Source organism: Pyrgilauda ruficollis, unplaced genomic scaffold (assembly GCF_017590135.1).
Source record: "Pyrgilauda ruficollis isolate IOZ18807 unplaced genomic scaffold, ASM1759013v1 scaffold80, whole genome shotgun sequence".
Lineage (NCBI taxonomy): Eukaryota > Metazoa > Chordata > Aves > Passeriformes > Passeridae > Pyrgilauda > Pyrgilauda ruficollis.
The window spans coordinates 771,652-793,317 of NW_024529933.1; the positions used below are offsets into that span (position 1 = coordinate 771,652).

At 45.8% G+C, this 21,666-nt stretch overlaps 2 protein-coding genes across 3 annotated transcripts in view; one reads left to right on the plus strand and one right to left on the minus strand.

Annotated features, from left to right (window-relative positions):
* The window catches only part of ADCK2 (aarF domain containing kinase 2), a 9,646-nt gene extending 1,054 nt beyond the window's left edge, over positions 1–8,592 (plus strand). The window contains exons 3-10 of the mRNA XM_041487498.1: positions 5–791; positions 1,422–1,568; positions 3,098–3,226; positions 3,887–3,982; positions 5,788–6,045; positions 6,879–7,007; positions 7,122–7,175; positions 7,793–8,592. Of these exons, the coding sequence (XP_041343432.1) occupies positions 5–791; positions 1,422–1,568; positions 3,098–3,226; positions 3,887–3,982; positions 5,788–6,045; positions 6,879–7,007; positions 7,122–7,175; positions 7,793–7,936 (1,744 nt within the window). The 3' untranslated portion in view covers positions 7,937–8,592. The remainder of the gene's footprint in view (positions 1–4; positions 792–1,421; positions 1,569–3,097; positions 3,227–3,886; positions 3,983–5,787; positions 6,046–6,878; positions 7,008–7,121; positions 7,176–7,792) is intronic.
* A 528-nt stretch (positions 8,593–9,120) lies between these two features.
* LOC121364310 (uncharacterized protein C11orf16 homolog) lies at positions 9,121–21,661 on the minus strand. 2 transcript variants are annotated; one of them, XM_041487479.1, is made up of 11 exons: positions 21,487–21,661; positions 20,723–21,057; positions 19,645–19,736; positions 19,285–19,462; positions 17,916–18,144; positions 16,788–17,344; positions 15,749–15,890; positions 14,363–14,607; positions 12,404–12,567; positions 11,715–11,964; positions 9,121–10,894 (listed from the first exon to the last, which is right to left on the minus strand). In XM_041487479.1, exons 2-9 carry the CDS (start codon positions 20,795–20,797, stop codon positions 12,430–12,432), a joined length of 1,656 nt encoding a protein of 551 aa, XP_041343413.1. In that variant the 5' UTR covers positions 20,798–21,057; positions 21,487–21,661; the 3' UTR covers positions 9,121–10,894; positions 11,715–11,964; positions 12,404–12,429. The 2 variants fall into 2 exon arrangements, with proteins under 2 accessions (XP_041343413.1, XP_041343412.1); XM_041487478.1 differs by having other exon boundaries at positions 9,121–11,009.
* Positions 21,662–21,666: the final 5 nt, after the last annotated feature.

Below are 21,666 nucleotides of genomic sequence, written 5' to 3' on the forward strand. Positions count from 1 at the left end.
CCTTGGCCGTGCCCGCGGCCGTGCCCGCCGGGACCGGCTGGAAGGAGAGGCCGGGTCAGCGGGGCCCGGCGTGGGCGGCGGAGCGCGGGGCGGAGCGGCCGCCGCGGGGGCTGCTGCGGCGCTTGGGGCTGGTGCTGCGGCTGGGTGTCCGCGCTTGCGGGCTCCTGCTGCGCTTCGGGCCGCTGCTGCTGCTCTACCCGCTGGGCCGCCTGTGGCCCGGCATGGGCGCCCGCTGGCTGCGGCTGCTGCGCAGGGCAGCCGAGGCCGCCGGCCCCACGTGTGTCAAGCTGGGCCAGTGGGCCAGCACCCGCAGGGACCTCTTCTCGGAGGCCTTCTGTGATGAGTTTTCCAAGCTGCACGTCGAGGTGAGCCCGCACCCGTGGGGCCACACCGACGAGCTCTTGAGGAAGGCCTTCGGTGAGGACTGGATGGGCATCCTCAAGTTCCCGAGCCGGGAGCCAGTGGGCTCGGGCTGCGTTGCCCAGGTGTATAAAGCCTATGCTGACCTCGCTGCCATCGGCGGCTCCCGGGCGAAGGAGCTGGAGCAGCACTCGGAGCTCAGGTCTGCCTTGGAAGTGTGGGAAGTGTCAGGCTTTAGAGGCCTCCTCGGGTGGCTGAGAAGGAGGAAGAGCAAGGAGATACGGGATGAGAGGAGCAGGGAGGAACTGAGTTCTGCAGATTGCTCCCAGGGAAGTTCCGGGAGTAGGATGTCCCTAATGGAACAGAGGGCCAAGCCACCCCTGAACGCAAATCCGTCATCAGTCAGACATCTCGTGCCTGTAGCCATTAAAGTAAGTCATGTGCCGAAATGGTGGAGGTATGAAAATGGAGCGTGCTGGACGAGGTCCGTCAGATTTTAACTCCCATGGAGAGAGGTAGCTGGCCAGGGCCAGGTGGAACAAGAAGGGATGCTGTCTCTTCTGGTGTCCTTTCTCAGTGCTTTTGTTCCAGCCAGCCACAATCCCCAGCTCTCACCAAACTGAGAGCTCAAGATTTGATGTGGCATGTGGGTACTGGGAATGCCTCCAAGGGCCCAATTTACATTAAAAGAATTGGTATTAAGGTTGCTTGCACCTTCCAGACAGCAAACCTCCTTCTCTGCTCGCATGAAGAAATTTGGAACATATAAGTGTGTTCCAGCAAAGTTTATTTAAAGAAACCGGGGCAAGACTAAAAGTAGTGCAAAATGTCTTTGGGTGAAACTGTAGTCTCCAGCACTGATACACTGAATTTGACAATGATAAAATGTTTCTCTATGACGTAATCAATGGCAAAATGGGAATTCTTCTGAGGGCTAGCCAAGGAAGCTGGTTGCCTCCCATCCTCATAAACTGGGTTCTGTATATTTGAAATGTAGTACTTGAGCTCATTGCAATGGAGTGTCTGGGGGGTTGATGCTGCCACTGCTTGTTCTTGTGCAGGTCCTGCACCCTGGGCTGGTCCACCAAGTCCACATGGATCTGTTTCTCATGAAGATGGGCAGCCGCATCCTTGGACTTCTCCCTGGGTTCAAGTGGCTCAGTTTGACAGAGATTGTGGAGGAGTTTGAGAAGCTTATGATGCAGCAGGTATGTGCCAGGCCATGGTCCCCAGCTAAACAAAACTGCCCTTTATCTTGCTCTGGCTGGCTCTAATTCTATTCACACCACTACATTTAAAATGGTTAGAAAAAGGCTGGCTTGTTCTTTACTTCTGTTCTTTAGTCTAATCAAATCACATAACATTACTGTAGGAAAGCTTATATGCTCACAAAGTAGCAAAGCAATGAAAAAACAGTCTTTATTAGATCTAAAATTATTTTTTAGACTTTGAAAATAATGTTTAGACTTTGAATGTGTTTTCTAGTGGACAGCCTGAACAGCTAGCTAGCCATAGTCAGAGTCCTTTTTGCAGCATTGTGGAAGGTGAACACTGGTGAGACTCCTCTCCTTAGGAAAGAATCTCTCCAAGCAAGTACTCAGGCATGTGGGTTTTTTCTATAATTCTACATATATGTTTGCAGTCTGTACTCACTAGTCATGTTTGTTAGCACTGAGATATGTATATATATATATATATATAGGCATAAATAATATTTTTACAGAAGTTAATAATACATTCTACTCTGTATTATCATCAGACTCACAGTGTCAGTAAAATTTTGCAAACAGATCTGAAAACATCTTGATTTACTAATGTCTTCTAAAGACACAGTCCTGGAACATTGCTACTATCAAACTTACAAAGATCTCACTGCAGGCTTAATTAGGCTTATGTTTCTATGAAATGAGCCATTATCTGCTAATTTCATTTTTGTGTCTAGATTGCAGAGTCTGAAGTGTGTAACAAGCTTTTGAAAACCTTAATTATTCTCTACAATTCCAAAACCTGTGCACAGTAAATCCATGCTGGGAGCTGTTACTGTGGTCAGATGTGACCAGTTTGGCAGAGCTTGGGTGGATGTGCAGAAGACTGAGAGTTAGGAGAACACCTGATAGGCTCATTGTAGCTTTTCCCCTTTGAATGAACAAGGAAGTATTCCTGGGATATTCCCCCCTGCCAGACAAGTGAGGTGAGGCAAGGTTATCCTGCCTCCTTGAGCAGCAGCAGACAGCAGGAGAGATGCCCTTGTGTCAAGACACTGGATCACTGAAGAACCAGGGCTTGGACTTGGCATAGTGTATTATTTTGTATGAATTACATTAAATTTCTTCCTGCTACAGCTGCCTGTCTGTGAAGTGAGACTGGGGCTGCAGTTCTTCTATCCTGTCCACCTGCCTTGCTGTTTGGACAGCAAGCTTCCATTCAGGATAGGATTCAGTTTAGAGTCTTGTTGTATTTTTGAATATAACATGGTCCCGGTCTATTTTGAGACACCATGCCTCTAGTAAGGCACCCATATTTCAAAGACTGGGACCTGGCTGTGCACCATCCATTATCCAGTCTGCTCCTCTTCCATCAGGGAGGCTATGAGCGTGTAAAAAGCACCACTCTTTGTTTCCATTCTGGCTTTCTGACTAGTTTTGTTGGTATTGAGTATTGCAGCTCACACAGGATCCTGAAGATCTAATCCTAGTTGACTCTAATTTCCAACCTGCTTTTCTATTTGTCCCTTGAGATTGACTTACGCTATGAAGCCAGAAATCTGGAGCGCTTCCGACAGAATTTCCTAGATGTCGATTTTGTGAAGTTTCCAACTCCCCTTTGGCCCTTGGTTACGGCAGATGTTCTAGTGGAAACATTTGAGGTAAGAATTGCAGGGTGTGGGTGCGATGGTAGCAGTGAGAAAGCCCCAGGGAGACCATGGCAAGGAGGTGTTTCTTTTTGAGAAGGGGGAATCAGAGGCAGAAGAATGCTTTTTTTCTTTTTTGCTTAAGGAGATTGATGTCCTTCCTTAGTGTCTCTTCCACTCTTTTTGTTTGAAAGCAGTGCATCCCTGAAGACAGGTAGCACACAACTCTGTATAGAAGTGAACACTTGCCTGAAAGCAAGCAGACCAACAGTGGGTGCAGCCACCCTGTGCTTGCCTGTGCTTTGCAAACCAACACCATGCTTTACCTCTCCTCTGTGCTGGGTCAAAGCAAGGAGCTCAGCAATCTCACACTTTCTGATCCTTGCCTCACTTCCCTTGTGGATGTTGGAGTCACAGACCAAAGCTACTCTCAGGCTTAGTTTTCCTGCATGTGACCCTGGCAAGGGTGTTTCTGTCCCTGGAATACCATCTGTCTTTCCAAGGAACAAACCCTTGGTTCTCTCACGTTCTTCATCACACTTGGTACAGGCTCTTTCTGACAAGTCCTTTCTAGGGTATTATCATCACCTTCCCCCAACTCGTGGCACCCAGGAAAAGGCGTGTTTGAAGGTGGGATGCAGGGGGTGTTTGACTCCAGCTCCGTCTCTGTTTCAGGAGAGTGAGCCCATTTCACGCTACCTGCACGTGGAGATTGGCACAGAGCTACGGCAGAGACTGGCCAGGATGGGCATGGACATGCTGCTAAAGATGGTAGGCACTTGGCTGGGGCTGCAAGAGAAGGTTGTTTTCCTGCAGAAACTATTCAGTTTGGATAATAAGACAATGAGGCTGAAGAGAGAACCCATTTGCTTCCTACCTGTACCTGGTCTGGGTAAAGCCTGGGCTGGACTCGGCCCTGCTGAGGCTCTGACAAGGAGCTCTGCCACTGCAGAGGGGCCATCTGCCTGCACACAGTAGGACTGGCCTGTGCATCTTGGTCAGCCTTTGCTTAGGACACCCACCAATCTATTCAATGAATATTCACCTATTACCCAAGTACCTTAAAGTGCTACATTATTAGCAAATGTCATGTGCTCTACAGAGATTGTGGATGTGACTCAGAGGGAAAACAATGAGCTGATTTCTTAATTTATCAACTCCTCTAAAACTGCCTTTTTGTTAGGGAGAACTAAACCTGTAGTAAAGACAACAAACTTGGCCAGGTTCAGCTTCTGGCTATCTAGTTCTTCTGTGGCTGAAATAATCCCAAAAAGTCTGGAAAGGAGTTTTGAGAGGGTGGTACAAGTGTCTTGTGAGGGGCTGTGAGAACCAGCAGGGAAGAGCTGCAAAAGCTCCTGACAGTACTGAGTGTGTGGGCAGTGCATGTCAGATGAAATGCTGCTGCTAACTGCAGTATTGTGCTAGGGCAATAGTGAACCTCCACTTCTGGCTCCAGGTAGTATGACAGGCTCTGAAATAGCTTTTACCACTCAGAAAAGCAATGCTGGAACCAGAATAGTTTCATGCTAAGATCGGCTTCCAATTTTAGGAGTAGGAAAGAATTAAAGGGCAAAGAAACAACTCTTTCTGTAAATAAATACCTCTTTCTAGAGTACTCTGCAGTTCTAGTCCCTTGATGCCCAGGAACCTCCATTGCAAGGGCTGTAGTAGAACTAGAAGAGGTGCAGAGGAAGGCAGATAGGATGATTACTCATGTGGAATGGCTTCCATACCAGAATGGTGAAATAATTTGGACTCTTAACTCTGGAAAGCAGAAAGACGAGTAGCTTATGACAAAGATTATGCAGTCATGAGTGCACGAGAATGAATATGGATCTATTGTGTAGGGTTTCTCAATAAGGAGGACATAAAATTAGTAGAAGTAATTTTTTTCAGGCAACACCAAAACCATATTTTTTCACACAGCTCTAATTATTTACATGGCAGTTGAAAAAATTCATAGAAATCCATTAAATGCAAAGATAATCTCTTTGGGGCTGGAAGTCTTACAGTCCCAGGTTACCAGGAGGGTGGGTGGCGGGGGAAATACTGTTTGGTTCTTGTCCTCTTGCCAGTCCTTTTTGGTGCTAACTGCTAGCAGAGTCAGAGAAGAGCTACACAGATTTATTTCCTCTTCTCTTGTTTTCCTTACTTTTCAATACAGTTGTAATGTGGGTTGGTGTCCTGCACTAGACAAACGTAACCATTCACTGTAACCTTTGTCACTGAATGGCAAACAGCCTATTCTTACTGTGTTACTCTTTGCTAAGGCCCACCACTGTGCCCTAGTTTAGGGCTAATTGCCAAAGGGCACTGCCATTCCCTGCTGGGACTCCTGGCTGTCCTACCTGACCTCTAGCAAACACTGGATCGCTTCACACAGCTCTGCTGACTTCCTGAGTACCCGAGCTGGTCTCCAGCTGAAGCCACCTGCTGTGGTGCTGCCCAGGGTGATGCCCCATCACTGGTAATGACAGACAACAGACCACAAACAACCCTCTGCCGTTTGCCTGGGGGCTTTTGGTGTCACCAGGTTTGCTTGGAATGAGCTGCTCTCACACTTACCTGTCCTCCAGATCTTCGTTGACAACTTCGTCCACGCCGACCTGCACCCCGGGAACATCCTAGTTCAAGGCACGGTGCGGCCAGGCAGCACCCGCCCGGACGTGTTTGACACCCGGGTGCCAGAGCTGTGTGACACCCATGTGCCAGAGGTGCAGCCACCCCTGCGGCAGCTGCGCCTGGTGCTGCTGGACGCAGGGATCGTGGCGGAGCTGCAGAGCGCTGACATGCAGAACTTCCGTGCCGTGTTCACAGCTGTGGTCCAGGGACAGGTGAGGCCCCTCTCCAGCATGGGGCTGGTTGGGGAAGGGAGATGGCTGCAGAATCCAATGGCCATAGCAAGAGTTTTCTATTTCCCCTTGAAATGCCAAGAGGGGTAAGGAGCCTTGCTAGCTTATCCCTTGCTAGCTTATCCCCAAACACAAGGATAAGTTGTTCAGCTGTAGCAAGGAGGCTGCCAGAGTGGAGCAATTTCTGGGCCCCTGGGTAAATGCGAAGTATTGGCTGCCCCTTCCTGGTTAGGAGTATTCTGTTGCAAGTTAGGACTGCCTGGGTGCCACTGTTGCAGAATCTGTCAGGTTTTGCTACAGAAGAGGAAGGAATGGGTTAACATCTTGATCTGCCCCACATGTTCCTCTCTGCAGCCTTGCTGCTGGAAGGCCCATATGCCTTCCTCCACTTTGCTGTTGTGTCAGCATCTATAGAGAGGAAGGAAAACGTGTGTGTGGAGGGATCTGACCTCTGCTAGGCTCCTCCATGTGAGGGGAACTACATTATCCTCCTCCCGCCTTGAAACTCACTGTCAGGTGGACTAGAGAACCCAGTGATGGAGTCTCCTGTTCATTCTGGGAACAAGCATTATGCTCCTACTTGCCTGTTGCTGTCTCTCAGCTGCAGGGTGAAGGGCTCACTAACACAGCTCAAGAGGGACACATTTTCTCTTGGTCTGCTGAAGCATGCCAAAGAATCCATGCTAAACCCTGTATCCAGGCTCATCCTATGCTGCCAGGGGCACTTCTCAGCAACTAAAAGCAAGAATTGCGAGCATCTGATTCCAAGTCACCAGTGATCAGGTACTGTTTGTGCTGTTCAACTTGTTTCTCAGGGGGAGAGGGTGGCAGAGCTGATCCTCCACCATGCCCGTGCCAACCAGTGCCAGGACATCGAGCGCTTCAAGGCTGAGATGGCAGAGCTTGTGACCAAGGTCCGGGGGAATACCATTGCCTTGGGCAAGGCAAGTGTACCGTGTCACAGTCCCACTTACCTGTAATTCAGTGCCACTTGGCACTGAAAACTGAAACAAAAAGATTTTTTGGTCAGCTGTTAAAATTCTCCTTGTGTATTCCAGCTTCAGGTGGGAAATCTCCTTTCGAGTGTCTTCAAACTATTGATGACCCATAAGGTGAGGTCCTGTCCCTGTCTGCCTTTAATAGCTGAAAGTTCATCTGGGGAGGGAGTATTGGGAACATGAGGGGCTAACAAGGAGTGGGACTGACTTTTAAAACAAACTGCTAAGAGTGCTAGGAGAGGAACTGCAGGAATGCATCCAAGTGTTGCAGGCATGCTGTTTCTCAAGTCTTATACACACTCTGCCAAGCCTAATTTCTGGTTTGGGTCTTTTTTGGGGGGGTGGTGTTTTTTATTTTTTGTCTTAATACTTCATTTAATGGTTGATATTGTCTACTAAAAGGAGTATTTTTTTGTAACACATAGTTTTTGCTACATTTTTTATAGTCCCTTAGACTATAGATACCTCCTTATAACTGATTATTTGGGGGACAAATTTCCACAGCTGCAAGCAACTTTGGAAATCAAAAGACCTGTGGTGGCTTGTACTGGGGTTGTCAGCCACAGGGCTGCACAGTCCAACTAGTGGAGTTGCATTACAGTTTCAGGTGTGCAAATGTTCTCCCCAGCCTCTTCCCTTCCCTCCCAGCTTAGGCAGAGCTGGTGCCTTGGTTGAAGGGGTACAGAAGAAAATAATATCCACTAAGTCCATTCAGTCTGTTGTGGTTCTAGGTGAAGCTCGAGAGCAATTTTGCTTCCATCATCTTTGCCATCATGGTTCTGGAAGGACTGGGACGTTCACTGGACCCTGAACTGGACATCCTGGAGGCAGCTAAGCCACTGCTCATCAAAACTGCAGCTTCTGCCCTCAAATAGACTCCTGTGGCTGCTACCCTCTCCCTGTGGGGGGTTACCTGTGTTGCCTGTGAGCTGACACAGAGGAAGCTGCAGGCGAGGAGTCACGGGTACCCCTGGGATTGGTGCGCAGTAGTTGCTCTCCACTAATGCTGCCTTCAGCCATTTCAGCCAAGCACCAGGCATGGGATGATCAGAAGGTCTATTCCAGAAAGTAGGAAGAATTTGCACAATTGGACATTTCCCACTCATTGCACAGTTGTAAGAGCTAATGTGCTCTGGTATTTTTTAAAAACATCTTCAGAAAGATGTTAATTGATCAAGTCTGTTTTAAAATACATCAGGTTAAATATTTAATTTACTGACTTACCTGCACTGTGGTATGAGAAATGATATTCTAGCATCACCTAAGCAACACATTCAGGCTGAAAAAAACCAATAAATGTGTTTGTCTTTTGTACTTTTAACTTCTACTTTTATTGTAGAAGTGTCCTAACATGCTGCATGTAGTGGTCTGCTCTTAGTAATTTTGGATGACAAAACCAGACCATTTAATTTTTTTTTCAAACTTCTGCACTCTAGTACATTATGATAGGAGTTTGGATTATAAACAGCATAATAAAATACTTACCTAGGCAGAAAAACTTAATTCCCTAATAAAAAACAACTTCTGGGAATATTTGTCCTGGTCTTAATTTTTCTGTTTCTGAAACTTAAGAGGTTTCTTTTTTTCTTCTTTGTGCGATTTTCTCTACTACCCTCTCTGGTGCTCCCCTGGTTCCACTCTACTCAGAACCTTAACTGATATGCAGATACTTACGGTTTTTTTCCCAGCAGGTTTCAAACCAGAGTCCAAGCCTTTTCCTGATGAATCAAAACCACACTGTGAATGTTTAAAATAAAATAAAGCTAGCAGAAGAGCTGGATTAATGTGGCATTTACAGTCAATTATTTTAATAGCAGTATTAAAATGATTTTATGGCTGCATTTTAATACAGAAATACAGTCTGTGAATGATTGGAAATAATGTGGTACTGAATATATTCCCAGACGCACCCTGTGTGAAATAGCAGTAGACCAGGGTCTCTGCAGTGGTCTGTTCTCAGGTGATTAAGCAATGAAGAGAAAGTGCATAAGCAGACAATCTGCTCTTTTATGGTGATTATAAAGCAATGATTAATAGCATATAAATGAAGTCTGAAAAATAAGTTTAGATTCAGCTCAGTATATTTCATGTACTTTCCTTTAATCATTGCATATTCCATTTCCAAGTGCATAAGAATAAAAGCAGGAGTAGAGTTTAACACCTTCTAAGTTTGAGGCTTGTTTCTTTAAGTCTAGTTAGAGTCATAAGCAGGCAGAGCATCGTCCTATCCAGCACAAGACTTTATGTAAGAAAGAACCCAAACAAGAAGAGAAGCAACCCCCCCTAACATTACCCTGAAGAAAAGCTTCATGTGCCACTGGCACCCATGTTCCCTCAGCAGGGTCTGTGCCAGGTCTGGGGCACAACCATCCATGTTCTTGCTCAGCAAATTCCAGCCAACTTTTCCAGACACTCAACCGAGTGGAAACTGTTCCAAATGATGGGATTTCATGTCTAAAATGCAAAACTGTACCGCACATGTAGTTTCCATAATCTCAAGCAAGTTACACTTTTTTCAGACCTTAACTCTGACATTTTGTTTGTTAAAGCCTTCAACGTCTATTTAAGTTCATCTTTCCTTTTTCCTTTTTTTTTTTTTTCTTTAAGCAAAAATCTCAGGATGGCTCATGCACCTACATTATGGATCCTGAAATTTAAAAATACCCATTTAGCTATTAAGGTCTCATAGTAGTTTGTAAACATCTGGATGAGAGACTTAACTTTGTCTTTTTAGGGAAAAGCTGAAGGCATAGCCTCTCTGTTATCCCTGGAGGAATGCATTCTGACACTTACTGCTTGGAAACTGCTGGCTATTCATATTTGGCAGGATTTCAAAGGAGCTCCCTTTTACAAGTTTTCTTAATTTTACTTTTTTCTTTGTTTTTTTTAAGAAACTGCCATTATCACTGTTGCTGTATTCTAGAAGGAGGCATAATTTTTTATAATGTGCCAGAAAATGTGTATCATGTTTCCAAGTGTACACAGACTGTCAGGCCAAATTGAAATTTTGTATCCAGTTTGTTTCTAGGCATTACTTGAAACAAGGTATCACATATATTGTATTCATTTTAGCATAATTCTGTGTAAAATAAAGATATTTCCATATAGCCCTGGCTGTTTCAGCAAATGAATTGTGCTATGTCCATTCTCCTTTAAATACCTGGTTGAAATTTCTGGTTACCCAGAGCTGATCAGTGCATTTCCTGTGGCACAGCCACAGGGAATTTTGTACCACAGATGATAAGAGGAAGAGGGAGCACTTCAGGATGTGACATGCTTAACCTCCTCCTCCTCTCCTTTGGCGCCTCCACTCACCACAGTGCAATGCACTAAAAAACCCCTCCTTTCTGATGCAGAGAAGTGCCTCTAGATATCCCCTGCTGCTCCCTCTCAGGGGAGGGGGAAGCCAGTGACCCCAGGATGAAAGGCAGGTCAAGGACAGAGCAGTGGAACTGCACTCTGGCTGCAGTGACAGAGAGATTAGAGACCTCTCCAGGAATCCAAATGACACCCGTCACGACTCTGCTCTGGCACACTGACTCACAGTTGACAGGACACAGCAGGTCTGTGAACTGCTCCAGGCCCTGCTCACCCACTGTGCAGCTTCCTTAGGCGAGCAGGGATGCCTGGAGCAGCAGGAGCTTCTGTTCGCAGAAGTACTGCTGCAGGGCACAGAGTTTCTGGCCTTCTTTTTTCATCTTCAGATGAGAACTCTCTCTCTTCTGGAACACTCTCACTTTGGCAGCCTGGTGCTGCTTTTGCTGTTTGTCCTGCTCCTGGGATTCTTGTTCCAGCACTTCCTGCCATGATTGCATTCTGCTCCTCAGCAACTCCTACATAAAGACATTCAAAACTTTGAATGTCTCTACAGTCAGCCTTCATGCCAAATTTCATCTTCACTTTTCATCTCTGTCCAGCTCTGGGGACCCCATCATGGACGTGGATCTGCTGGAGTGAGTCCAGAGGAGGATCACAAAGATGTTCAGAGGGCTGGAGCACCTCTGCTATGGAGCCAGGCTGAGAGCTGGGGTTGTTGAGCCTGGAGAAGGGAAGGCTCTGTGGAGATTTTAGAGCACCTTCCATTGCCTAAAGTGGCTACAAAGAGCTGGAGAGGGACTTTTTACAAGGGTGTGGAGTGATGGGACAAGGGAGAATGGCTTTAAACTGAAAAAGAGTAGGTTTAGATTAGATATTAGGAATAAATTCTTTCCTGTGGGAGTGGAGAGGCACTGGCACTGGTTGCCCAGAGAAGCTGTGGATGCCCCATCCCTGGCAGGTTGGACAAGGGGTTCTGAGCAGTCTGGTCTAGTGGAATGTGTCCCTGCCCATGGCAGGGAGGTTGGGACTAGATGAACACAATCCAAATCATCCTACATTACTATGATTCTCACTAGTCAGAAATGGATATAATCTATGGAAATTAGTTTCTTGCACGCAGAAAAACTTCTTTTGTGGCAGAGATAAGGAATTTTGCTTTCCACTTTTCATCTTTATACACATGTCAAAAAAAGGTTACCCTTTTTATCTCTAAATGATACAGTTACACTGGATGTAAAACAGGTGAGATATACAAATACTCCAGATATTTGTATATATACTTCCACTGCTGGAAACATGGCAGGAAAAAAAAAAAAGTTCTGGAACTGCCCTTACCAGCATTTCTTTCTCTTGTTCACAGCTCCTTTTGTTGCTTTCTGCCTGCAACTCCTCTCCCTGCAAACGCCGTGTCTTTAAGAACTGAAGCCTCTGCCTTGCCTTCCTCTCCTCCTCCCCCTGAAAGAAGGATTCCTTCCTGCTCCTCTCAGCTCCAGCAGCCTGGAGCAGTGCCTTGTGCTGCAAAGCTCTCTCTTTGGGTTCCAGCTGTTTCTCCAGCCCTTGCAATATTCTCTGATGCAATTGTCACCTGTTTCCAAAACAAAATTTCTCAAATTTCTCATAAAGAAAGAGCAATAAAAAATAAAGACAGTGCATAAGACACAAAGCAGATATTTTGGCAATCTGTGTTCAGTTAACATTCCAGGACTCTTTGTTAAGTTATGAGAATTAAACCTGTGTCCAGAACAGAGGCAGCAAAAGCCCCAAATGGGCTGGTGCCTGATTTCAGCAGTTTTGGTCTGAGAACAGGACTGAAGGGAATTTGCCCTTGGAGATAATGCTATGTACCCACTCCCTCCCACCTCCAGCACCAATTTTATTCCCAGTAGGGAACCACTGTGACTCCTCTGCAGAGCCCAGCAAAAAGCACAAGGTGGGACGTGCAGGGACTGAAGGAGAGCAGCAGGGAGCAGATGTTACCAGCCTTCCAACATTTAGCACAAAAAGCAGTCAGTTCCCAGCATCACCTCTGGCTGTCCCTGTGCAGCTGGCGTCAGGTGCCATCTGCCTCTTTCTGCTGCTCCCTCTTCAGCTGCCTCTGTTCTTCTTGCCACCTTTTGTGCTCAATCTTTGCTCTGCTGAAGTCCAGCTCCTTCCACTTCTTCTGAGATGCATGACTAAGGAATGATTTCTATGAGAAAAAAAGCAAACGGAACCCTTAGTCCCAACAGTATATTTTTCTAATGCACACTGTAAGCACACAAAACGAGAACAGCCCAGTTTCAATGTCACTCCTGAGGCCTAGAAGCTACAAAGGCTCACAAATATTCTAGTGTTGATTCCCATCCATGAAAATACTGAGGATGATACTAAAACCTGTAGAAAACATTAGGCTTAATCAACAAAGAGGTGCCTGAACATCCAGTCTTAAGAGTTCTCCATAGGTCAGTCGGCTGTGCTGTTCTGGTGTTGAGCCAGTGCTTAAAACTCCCAGTTTTTGGGTCAGCTTCTGGATTGGATGGAAAATCCAGGTTCTGATCATAAAACATTACAAATTCCTTACTAGATTTTATGAGCAAGAGAAATACCTGCCCCCATCTGGCCAAACCCAGAACATTCCTGAGTTCTCTGCAGGTATTCCAACTCTTCACCTTTTGTTGTCTGAGATTTCTACCCGTATTGGAACTATAACTCTTTTACCCAAACATAAGACTTAGCACATAATATCAGTGCAGGATGGCATCATGTATAAGATCTGCCACCATAATTCTTGGTGCTTTACAAGAAAATACCATAATGCCATCTATATATATATAGGTATTAATGGTGCTATGGCTTGAGAAGTTATTAATCTTCTCTCAAAGTGAAAGAATTTTCAGATGGAACTTGAGATTTTTTGGCTCCAGCAGTCTTTGTGTTTTCTTCAGCAGTACCTCCATTTCAATGCTGTAGTGCTGCTGATTTGTGTTTTTAAATGCCTGTGCCATGTACAGAGATGAAGGAGCACCCACAAGGCCTCTTCACAGCCATAGTGAAATATTTATTTGTTTTTGTACTTCTTACAGTGCCCTTTATGTGGCAAGTGCAAGTAAACACCACCAAACCTTTAGACATGTATTCCAGTTTACATTGCTAGAGCCATGTGGAGCTGGAACAGAGTTCCCACAAAATATTTTCCTCTGTCAAATGCATCCTCCTTCCTCCTATTCCCAAGAGCAGTTAGCATGTTCCTGCTATCACAGCTGCTCCTCTGCAAACAGAATGTCTCCTTCCAGTGCTTTCCTGGGGACAACTCAAATACCACAAGCTGGAAAACACTACAGGACTTTCAAATCATGTTCCTGCCAGTCTTACACAGCATTTTGACAGGTTTCTCTTAACACATTGATCTGTATGGCTTCCCAGTGGCTGTAAACAGCTTTGCTCTCCAGTGTATTGCTATTCTTAGCAAAAAAATGTACCTTGTGGGTGTGTTTAATGACACACACAAGGAGAGATCAAAGAAAGAATCAAAGGTGTTTGGTAGGTGGGAGGTGAACAAATGATGTTTTCCAGCAGGGAAAGTACCAGCCTAAGGATCAGGAAACTCCTAGCTCCACCCCCGCCCTAACATGCACTCTTTGCTGTGGGCTTCAGATGACTGCCTAAACTTTCTCTTTTTTGCTTTCAGTATCTGTAAAAGAGGAAATTTTTTGTTTGTTTGTTTTCTTGCTATCTAGTAGAGCTGGCTGAGAAGCTTATTTAGAAGAGATTAGATCTAACATACAAAAACAATCCGTCCAAAGTGCTGAGCAAAAATACCACACGTGCCTGCACAACGTGGGCTCCCAAGTGGAGTCCTTAAGTTTCTATTTATGCATAACCATTATTCTACACAGGCATAATTTCTGTTGCAGCAAAAACCTTTGTGAAAGATCAAAGGAGAGAACATTCCCACATGATATAAACAAATCTCGTCATTCTAAGAACTAAACTTAAATACTCACTGTGATGATTTTGTCTTTTAGAAGGTTTGGGAGATGTGTGGATCTCCCAGCCAGCAGGTGGCTGGTACTGTGGGGTCTCTGCACATGAAGGGCTGATCTGATGGTCAGGCTGTCTTTCTCCAGTGATTGATTCACCTGGGCAAAAAAGCTCTGGCACCTGAAAGGAACCAAAGCACTGCTTCCCAGGGAAGGGCTCCTCTGGGAATGCTGGACTGGAGCGTCTGCCACTCTGGACTCAAAAAGGCCTTTCAAATAAATTAGGGCAAGGACATATGAGAATATAGGAAGCTTATAAAAAGAAAGCAAATTAAAAGAACAAAAGCTCTGCTCATATGAAATATATTCAAGCAAGGATTTTACAACACTTTCCTATGAGGAAGTGGGACAGTTTTTAGTCTCCACAAAAGAGGTTCCAGCTTTTCAGAAACAAGCTTGCCATTGCATTTAGGCTAGAGTTTGGCCTGGGAAACTGAGTTTTGCCTGGCACTTCTTACAGCTACTCAGGCTAAAGGATTGTTTACGTGGTATCTCACAGACTGGCATGAACTGCTCTGAGATGAATAAAAATGATAAATCTTTTGATAGGGCAATGCCTGAGCTCCACATCCTGCTGAGAGACAGGTAACATTAATATGGGCACTACCCTGCTAACACAGCTTTTGGGTAACAGAGAACAGGAGCAGAGTTTGCTCACACCTTTCTGCTAAGGACAGGGCAGATCTGAGTGGCAGCTGTTGCATGGAATGATGCTGGAACACCAGCTGGGAGGAAATGTGCACTCCTGTTTGACTTTTTATTCTCCCTCTTCCAGCAGTGTCACAAAGAAATAACAGAGAAAGCTACAGGCTTTCAGAATCCTCTCTTAGATGTCTGCAATTGTCACAAAGCTGAGAACAGCAACAAATTGATCAAAATCATGATCCAGCCCCTTTTGGCTGTTCAGGGGACAAAATTCTACTCAGTGACATTACAAAGCAGTAATTTCCAGCACAGATAAGAGGATTGTTTTGCAGAAAAGTCCTGGTGAAATCTTGTTGCTATACACAGTCACTGTTAATATTAAAATATTAATTTTCAAAGTAAAGAAATTTTTATTTATACTGAGCTCTACGATATAGGTTAAAAACCCCCAAAAGCTGCTACTGCAGTAGATGAGCTGTAAAAGCCAAAAAATCTCAAGTTCCATCTGAAAATTCTTTCACTTTGAGAGAAGATAATAACTTCTCAAGCCATAGCACCATTAATACCTATATATATAGATGGCATTATGGTATTTTCTTGTAAAGCACCAAGAATTATGGTGGCAGATCTTATACATGATGCCATCCTGCACTGATATTATGTGCTAAGTCTTATGTTTGGGTAAAAGAGTTATAGTTCCAATACCATGCTCAAGTTCAAAATTAGCTTCAGTTTCAGCATCCTGCTGTCTGCTCTCTGCTTCTTCCTTGTGATCTGTCTCCATTAACCAGCTGTCTGTGTTGACAGCAGCATCAACCACAGCATGAGCCATCTCCCTCTGAGGGCCCTAGAAATAACAAGAAATGCAACCATAATCCAGACCTGATAAGGAAAAGAATATGTTTATTTAATGAGTTTACAGCATAAGATCTTAAATTGTAACTGAAGTTCAGGACAGAATGAAAAAAACCAAATTCTGGGAGAGTTCTTTACTAAAGAAACAACCCATAGGTAATTTCTGATAACTTCCCGAGTTTCCCCTATGTCTCCAAATGACCCAAAGTACTTTTGCCTGAAAGGGTCCAAACTGGTACAAAAGAGATCAGGCCAGAGGAGCTCTGACTGAAAGACAGCCCTGCTTCTGGCATGTGCCAGAATTTGGATTCTAACCCTTGCACAGCAATGGAGATAAGTGTGGCAGTAGCTGATGCACACGAATCTCCTCCTTGCTGATCCTCACCCACTGCCCTGCTCACAAGCACCAAATCAGCTGCTGAGGACTACTTAAGTCTCTTGTAGTCCTTGACTGGGAGAGAGGACACCTCTAACAGGGTGGAGAAGTATGTTAAAAGAATCATGCAGAAGACTGCCTTGGTATGGAACAATATCTACAGTAATCCTTATCCAGTGCAAAGTCTTCTGACACTTTTTCCTTTTTTTTTTGCCATCACCTCCTTCATTCAGAATGTAGAGGGACTGGGCTATGCAACATTTCTCATATTGTGCATCCATGGAAGAAGTTCTAGAAGCTTGCTCTAGCCAGGGACAATGACAGATTGTTAACAATATCCTTATGCCAGTCAAAGGAAGGCAGTGCAAAGTCTCCACATTCTTTAGCGGAAAGCATAAGGCCTTAAACCTCTAGCTTGGTACCAAGGGTAGTAAATTTGCAGTAACAAAGCTGATATTTACACACATAGTAGACCATTTATTAACAGAAGAGCCAGGGTGAACTACTTTTTACCTTCTCAGTTTCTATAACCTCATGGTCCTTTTCCAAACAAGACCTAACATCTTCTGGAATGTTTTCTGTCTCTAATCTCTTCTCTTCCTCTCTGGAAACACTTTCTGAAGAAGCAATCCTCAATTCAGACAGTTCCTGTTTAATTTTCTTCCTGAGCTTTTCTTCAGTCAGGCTTGCTCTCGGGATGAAGGCATTTTCCTGCCGCACTTTGCACTCTGCAGGCCGTGTGGGTTCCCAGGCTCCAAGGCAGCACTGGGGAAGAAAGGTACACCCCCAGCTGCACTTGGCACAGGGATGAGTGGAATACAGAGCCTCTGGGCAGCAATCCAGGCCCAGGTGACCCTGTCTGTAGTGCCCTGAGGCTCTATAACCTGGTGCCACAAGGTATGGGTAATCCAAGCTTGAATCTACCACCATCTGCCTGGCTGCTAAAGGCATCTGCAGCTCCAGGATGATGCGTTCGCTTAGGGGTAGAGGAATCCGCAGAGCTTGGGCAGAAGAGACCTCCATAGTCTGCCCATTCCAGAAATTCACAAGCACTCCCCTTTCATTGTGTGCTGTGCATATTGGGGAAAAAAAAAAAGGGCAAGTAATGTATTAGCAGCATGTCAATCTGTGTGATTTATCTCATAGAGAGCAGGAGGTAAAAGCAATGACTTGTGTTTCAGACAATTCTGTAACAACTTCCATGATTTCATTCTTTAGACGTTTAAAATTTTACCTTCTCCTGAAATTCCTGCAAGGACACAGCAGATGTAAAAAAAATCTCACTTACCACAGCAGGTGGAATTTTACCCTGAAATACCTAGTAAGCAGACTAACAGATAATCAGGTGATCCTCAGGAGGATCAGGAACAGTTTTTGACTTGTGCTGGGAGAATGCTATCCCCAACCCCTAACTTTTTAGGAAGTTTTCACCCACAGAACAAAGCAAAGGCAAATTCTGTGAGCTGCATTAATTCTGACCCTGAAAAGGTGGCTTAGTGCCAACAATAAAAACACAATGAAGAGAACCCAAGCACCAGGAGGTGAATTCTCTGTGCTGGAGCCTGTTCTCTTCCCTGCAGTGACCAGCTCCCATGGCGAGTGCAGTGCTGCTAAGAAAACCAAAACACCCAAAGCAGGTACCTAAAGGTGCCTCTGTGTTCTCCACAACCCTTAGCACAGTGCCAGGGCCAAAACGTTTGGCTGGAGTCTCCCATGGTGCCAAGACCTTGTCCCCTGGAGCAAGAGGCTGTCGCCGGGCATCTTCATAGTGCAGAATGTCATAGAGGGGCGTTTCCTGCCGGCCAGGCTCGACCTTGCCCTTCAGAGCACAACTTTGGTCAAACTCAACTAAAAAGCCTTCCCTGGAGCCCTGCAAGAGTAAAACATGTGGTCTGCAAGGCAATTTGCAAGGTCCAGTTAACAGCAAAGTTTAAAGGCTAAGAAGGAAGTGGCAGAAATCCCAGAAACTGGAATGTGATCTGGGAATGCAGCTTTCCTATTCTACCAGGGTTTCACTGTACTGTGTCCAGACCACTTTAAAAGTAAATAAAAAGCTGGGGCTTAAGGGGCTGACAGGCTTTTTCTTCCTTTCACTTTGGAGTTAGATATTCGTGAGAACACAATCAGCAGGCTAAGGCAGAACTCTACCAGGAAAACCTCCCACAAGAAAAAGAGCAGCAAAAAGAAACTGTATGATGCAGTTCACCACAATCAAAAGGATAAAAAACAATCCTTCAGCAATCAGAAGGGTAACAAAGCAATAAAAAGTCACAATTGTCATAAATTTAAACACTTTAATTGAAACCTTCAGCAGCGAGGGCAAGATCTACTGTCAGAATCTCAGCCTTCTCTGCAGATGTCTGAGTGCACTTAAGTAATACTGTCAGCTCCTACTCCAGCTGATGTCACTTGTGTCTATAGCTGTACCAATCTGTTCTACCCCAATCTGTTCTACCTCACACTGAAGCTTACAGACATCCTCACCTATATCAGCAAATTTATTTAACTAACCTGCAAAATGAACTGGATTTTAAAAGAAAACCTGCAGGGGGGATTTTCTATCTGGCATCCAAAATCATCTCACAATTTCCAGAAACACAGATGGAAAAGAATGAGGAAAGCTCTCAGTTCCATAAAGAGGAAGCGGACCCTGGAGACAAACATTCTGGATTGCTAGCTGCTGTTTAGCTAACTAACTCTGCTGCTAGGCTGGGCAAAAGTAGACAACAGGGATAAGGGACCTGTTTTGTCTGTCTCTGAATAAAAACTCATTATAACTACAAAAACAGATTGGTCTCCAGGCTGTTCTTACTTGCAGGACTCCTCACAGCAAGCAGCCAGACAGCACCAGGTAACAGATGAAAACAGGGGAGGGAGGCAACAGTGGCTAGGAAATGCACTGTAACACTGGAGAGCCACCCCACAGCAAGGGCTTGGGACTGGTGAGTATGGGAAGAACAGAAAAAAAGCCACACATGCTCTTACAGCCATGTTCCCAATAAATAGCTACCTTCACCTCCTGGACAAGGTGGCCCAGGTAGTAATAGCCATCAGTTTCTCTCCTTGCCAACACACGAGCCCCCTTCAGGACACGGGAAGCCTCCAGGGATGAACCAATGAAATTTCTTTTTGCTGAGGGTATCAAGGGCATGCAAAAGGGACCTGGGTTCCAGGCACAAACACGACAGCTGTGGAAAACAAAAATGCAAGAAGTAATGGAAAGCCCGGCAACAGATACTCTGCAACTTACTGCAGTGCAAACCAACTAAATCAACATGGGACAAAACCCCCACCCTGCAATAACTGTCTTTGTTTCCCAGCTTTTTCTTCTCTGCTTTTCCAGTGACCCACCTATAGATTATGAGCTTACTGTGTTACTGGACATCTTGGCAGCACAGAGCTGCAGGAATCTTTATTGGCTGAGTGGCAGCACTGGACATGTGAGATGGATGTGGAGCTCACCTGGAAGGAGGAGATGGAAGCAGAAAATGAGCATGATTTTTGAACATTTAAATCCTTAAACAGGAATATTGTCTACAAAGTTGAAATTTACTTTCAGTTTATTACTTCTCTCCATAATTCTTCCACCATATCTTGTAGTACTATGCTGCTTATCTGTAAATTCATCACAAATCTTTTTGATTTTGAGAAATAAAGTTTGGAAAGAAGGATCATGAAAAAAACCCAAAACGTAAGAACTATATGATAAACCCCCCTTGCACCTGGTTTCTATTCAGCTGCTAGGTGCGTAGCAGGGGTGGGCAGCCAGTGGCTACGTGTGCACTGCTGCTGCTGCTGCTTACACATCTTCTGAGCTCCCCTGGCAAGCAAAGCTGAAAGGTCAATGAAAGGACCTGAAGTCAAGGAAGAGTGAAGAAAGTGGGGGTTCAGTCTAGGGGGACAAAGTTGCCTCTGCAGGTCAAAGCCAGCAGTGGAGATATCCAGCCTGAGCAAGATGGGAAACGTGGGATGCTTGAGAACAAGGACACAGGGAACAGAATGCCAGGGACTGCAAGAAGGCAGAAAGACAAAATACAAGGCAGTTGGAAGGCAGAGCTGACAATAAATCTACGAACTTTGTATCAAAGCATTCAGCTTTTACGGAAAAACATAAACTCGGTATGGAGCACATTGCAGGGGTTGTGACACGTTGCACATGGTAAGTAAAAACTGGTTGAAAAGTTTGCTGCTATTCCCTGTAAACTGCTGCTGAAAATGGCTCAGATGAGCAGGGAAACTAAAATTTCTTAACTACAACACTATCCACGGCTGCTTCAGCTGAGGATGTTAGGTTTTTGTGGTGTTAACAAATGGAGAAGGTATTATTGCTTATTTAAAATACCTTCAGGAGGACCATAGAAACTCTTGTCCAGTTCTTTGTGGAGTGTTACCCAATAAAGATTCAGGAGGAACTACAAGTGTGGATTAATCTGACGTTGGCATCATACCTTGTCAGGAGGAGTGGGGGAGTGTTGGATTCCTTGAAAGGACCCTCCTGGCAGTCTGGGTACTTTCTCCATCATTTTTTGCTTGCTTCTTTTGTGATCACCTCAACGTCCCAGAAGGCATACCAATATGCATTACTGGATGCAACTGGTTCTCCACAAGAAGTTGGCAGAATTCCTCCAACCCTTGCTCTGGCATATACCGGTGAACAGATCCACCCACCAGCAGGTTGGGTTTTCCATCCTCCTCAAAGTGTCGGGACTGAAACCAGGCTGCAGCCTGGACCCAGGAACACTGCTGAGCGAGCAATAAACAGGCAGGGGCACTGCTGTAACACCTGCGGGAGAGAGAAAACCGGAGTGAAAAACAAAACTCTCTCAGATGCTCAGGTGGGAATTCTCTGCTGGCTATTTCTATGCCGAGGCGTCGCCCGTGCGTTCCCGCTCCGGCTGCCGGCCCAGAGAGCGGGAAGAGGCTCCGCACCAGCTGCTTCCTCCGCGACAGCCCGGCCCCGAGGGCGAGGTCCGCATCCCGGCCCCGCCATGGCGGGAGGCGCCGCCGGGACACCGCCCGTGCCCCGCAACCGGACTGCTTGGGCTGGACTGCCGGGCTGCCCAGGCTTGGACAGAGGGACGCGCTGCTGCTTTCGCCCTTTCCTTAAACACCACCAGCTGGAGCCGTCTCCTCCCCCCGCCCCTCCAAAAAGCAGCGGCCTGGCTGGGGAGCTCGCCCCGCGTGGGCCATGCCAACTTGTGGGAGAACTCACGGAGAACCCGCCCTTGGTGCGGCCCCGGCGCTCCCAAGTGCTGTGGGGAGTGAGGGGCAGATGTCCGGGGGCAGTGCGTGCCGTCCCCGAGCCAAGACACTTCCGTGCCCCGAGCTGTCCCCGTGCCCCGGACTGCCTCCCTCTCCCGAGAGACCTCCGAGCCCCGGGCTCTCTCCGTTT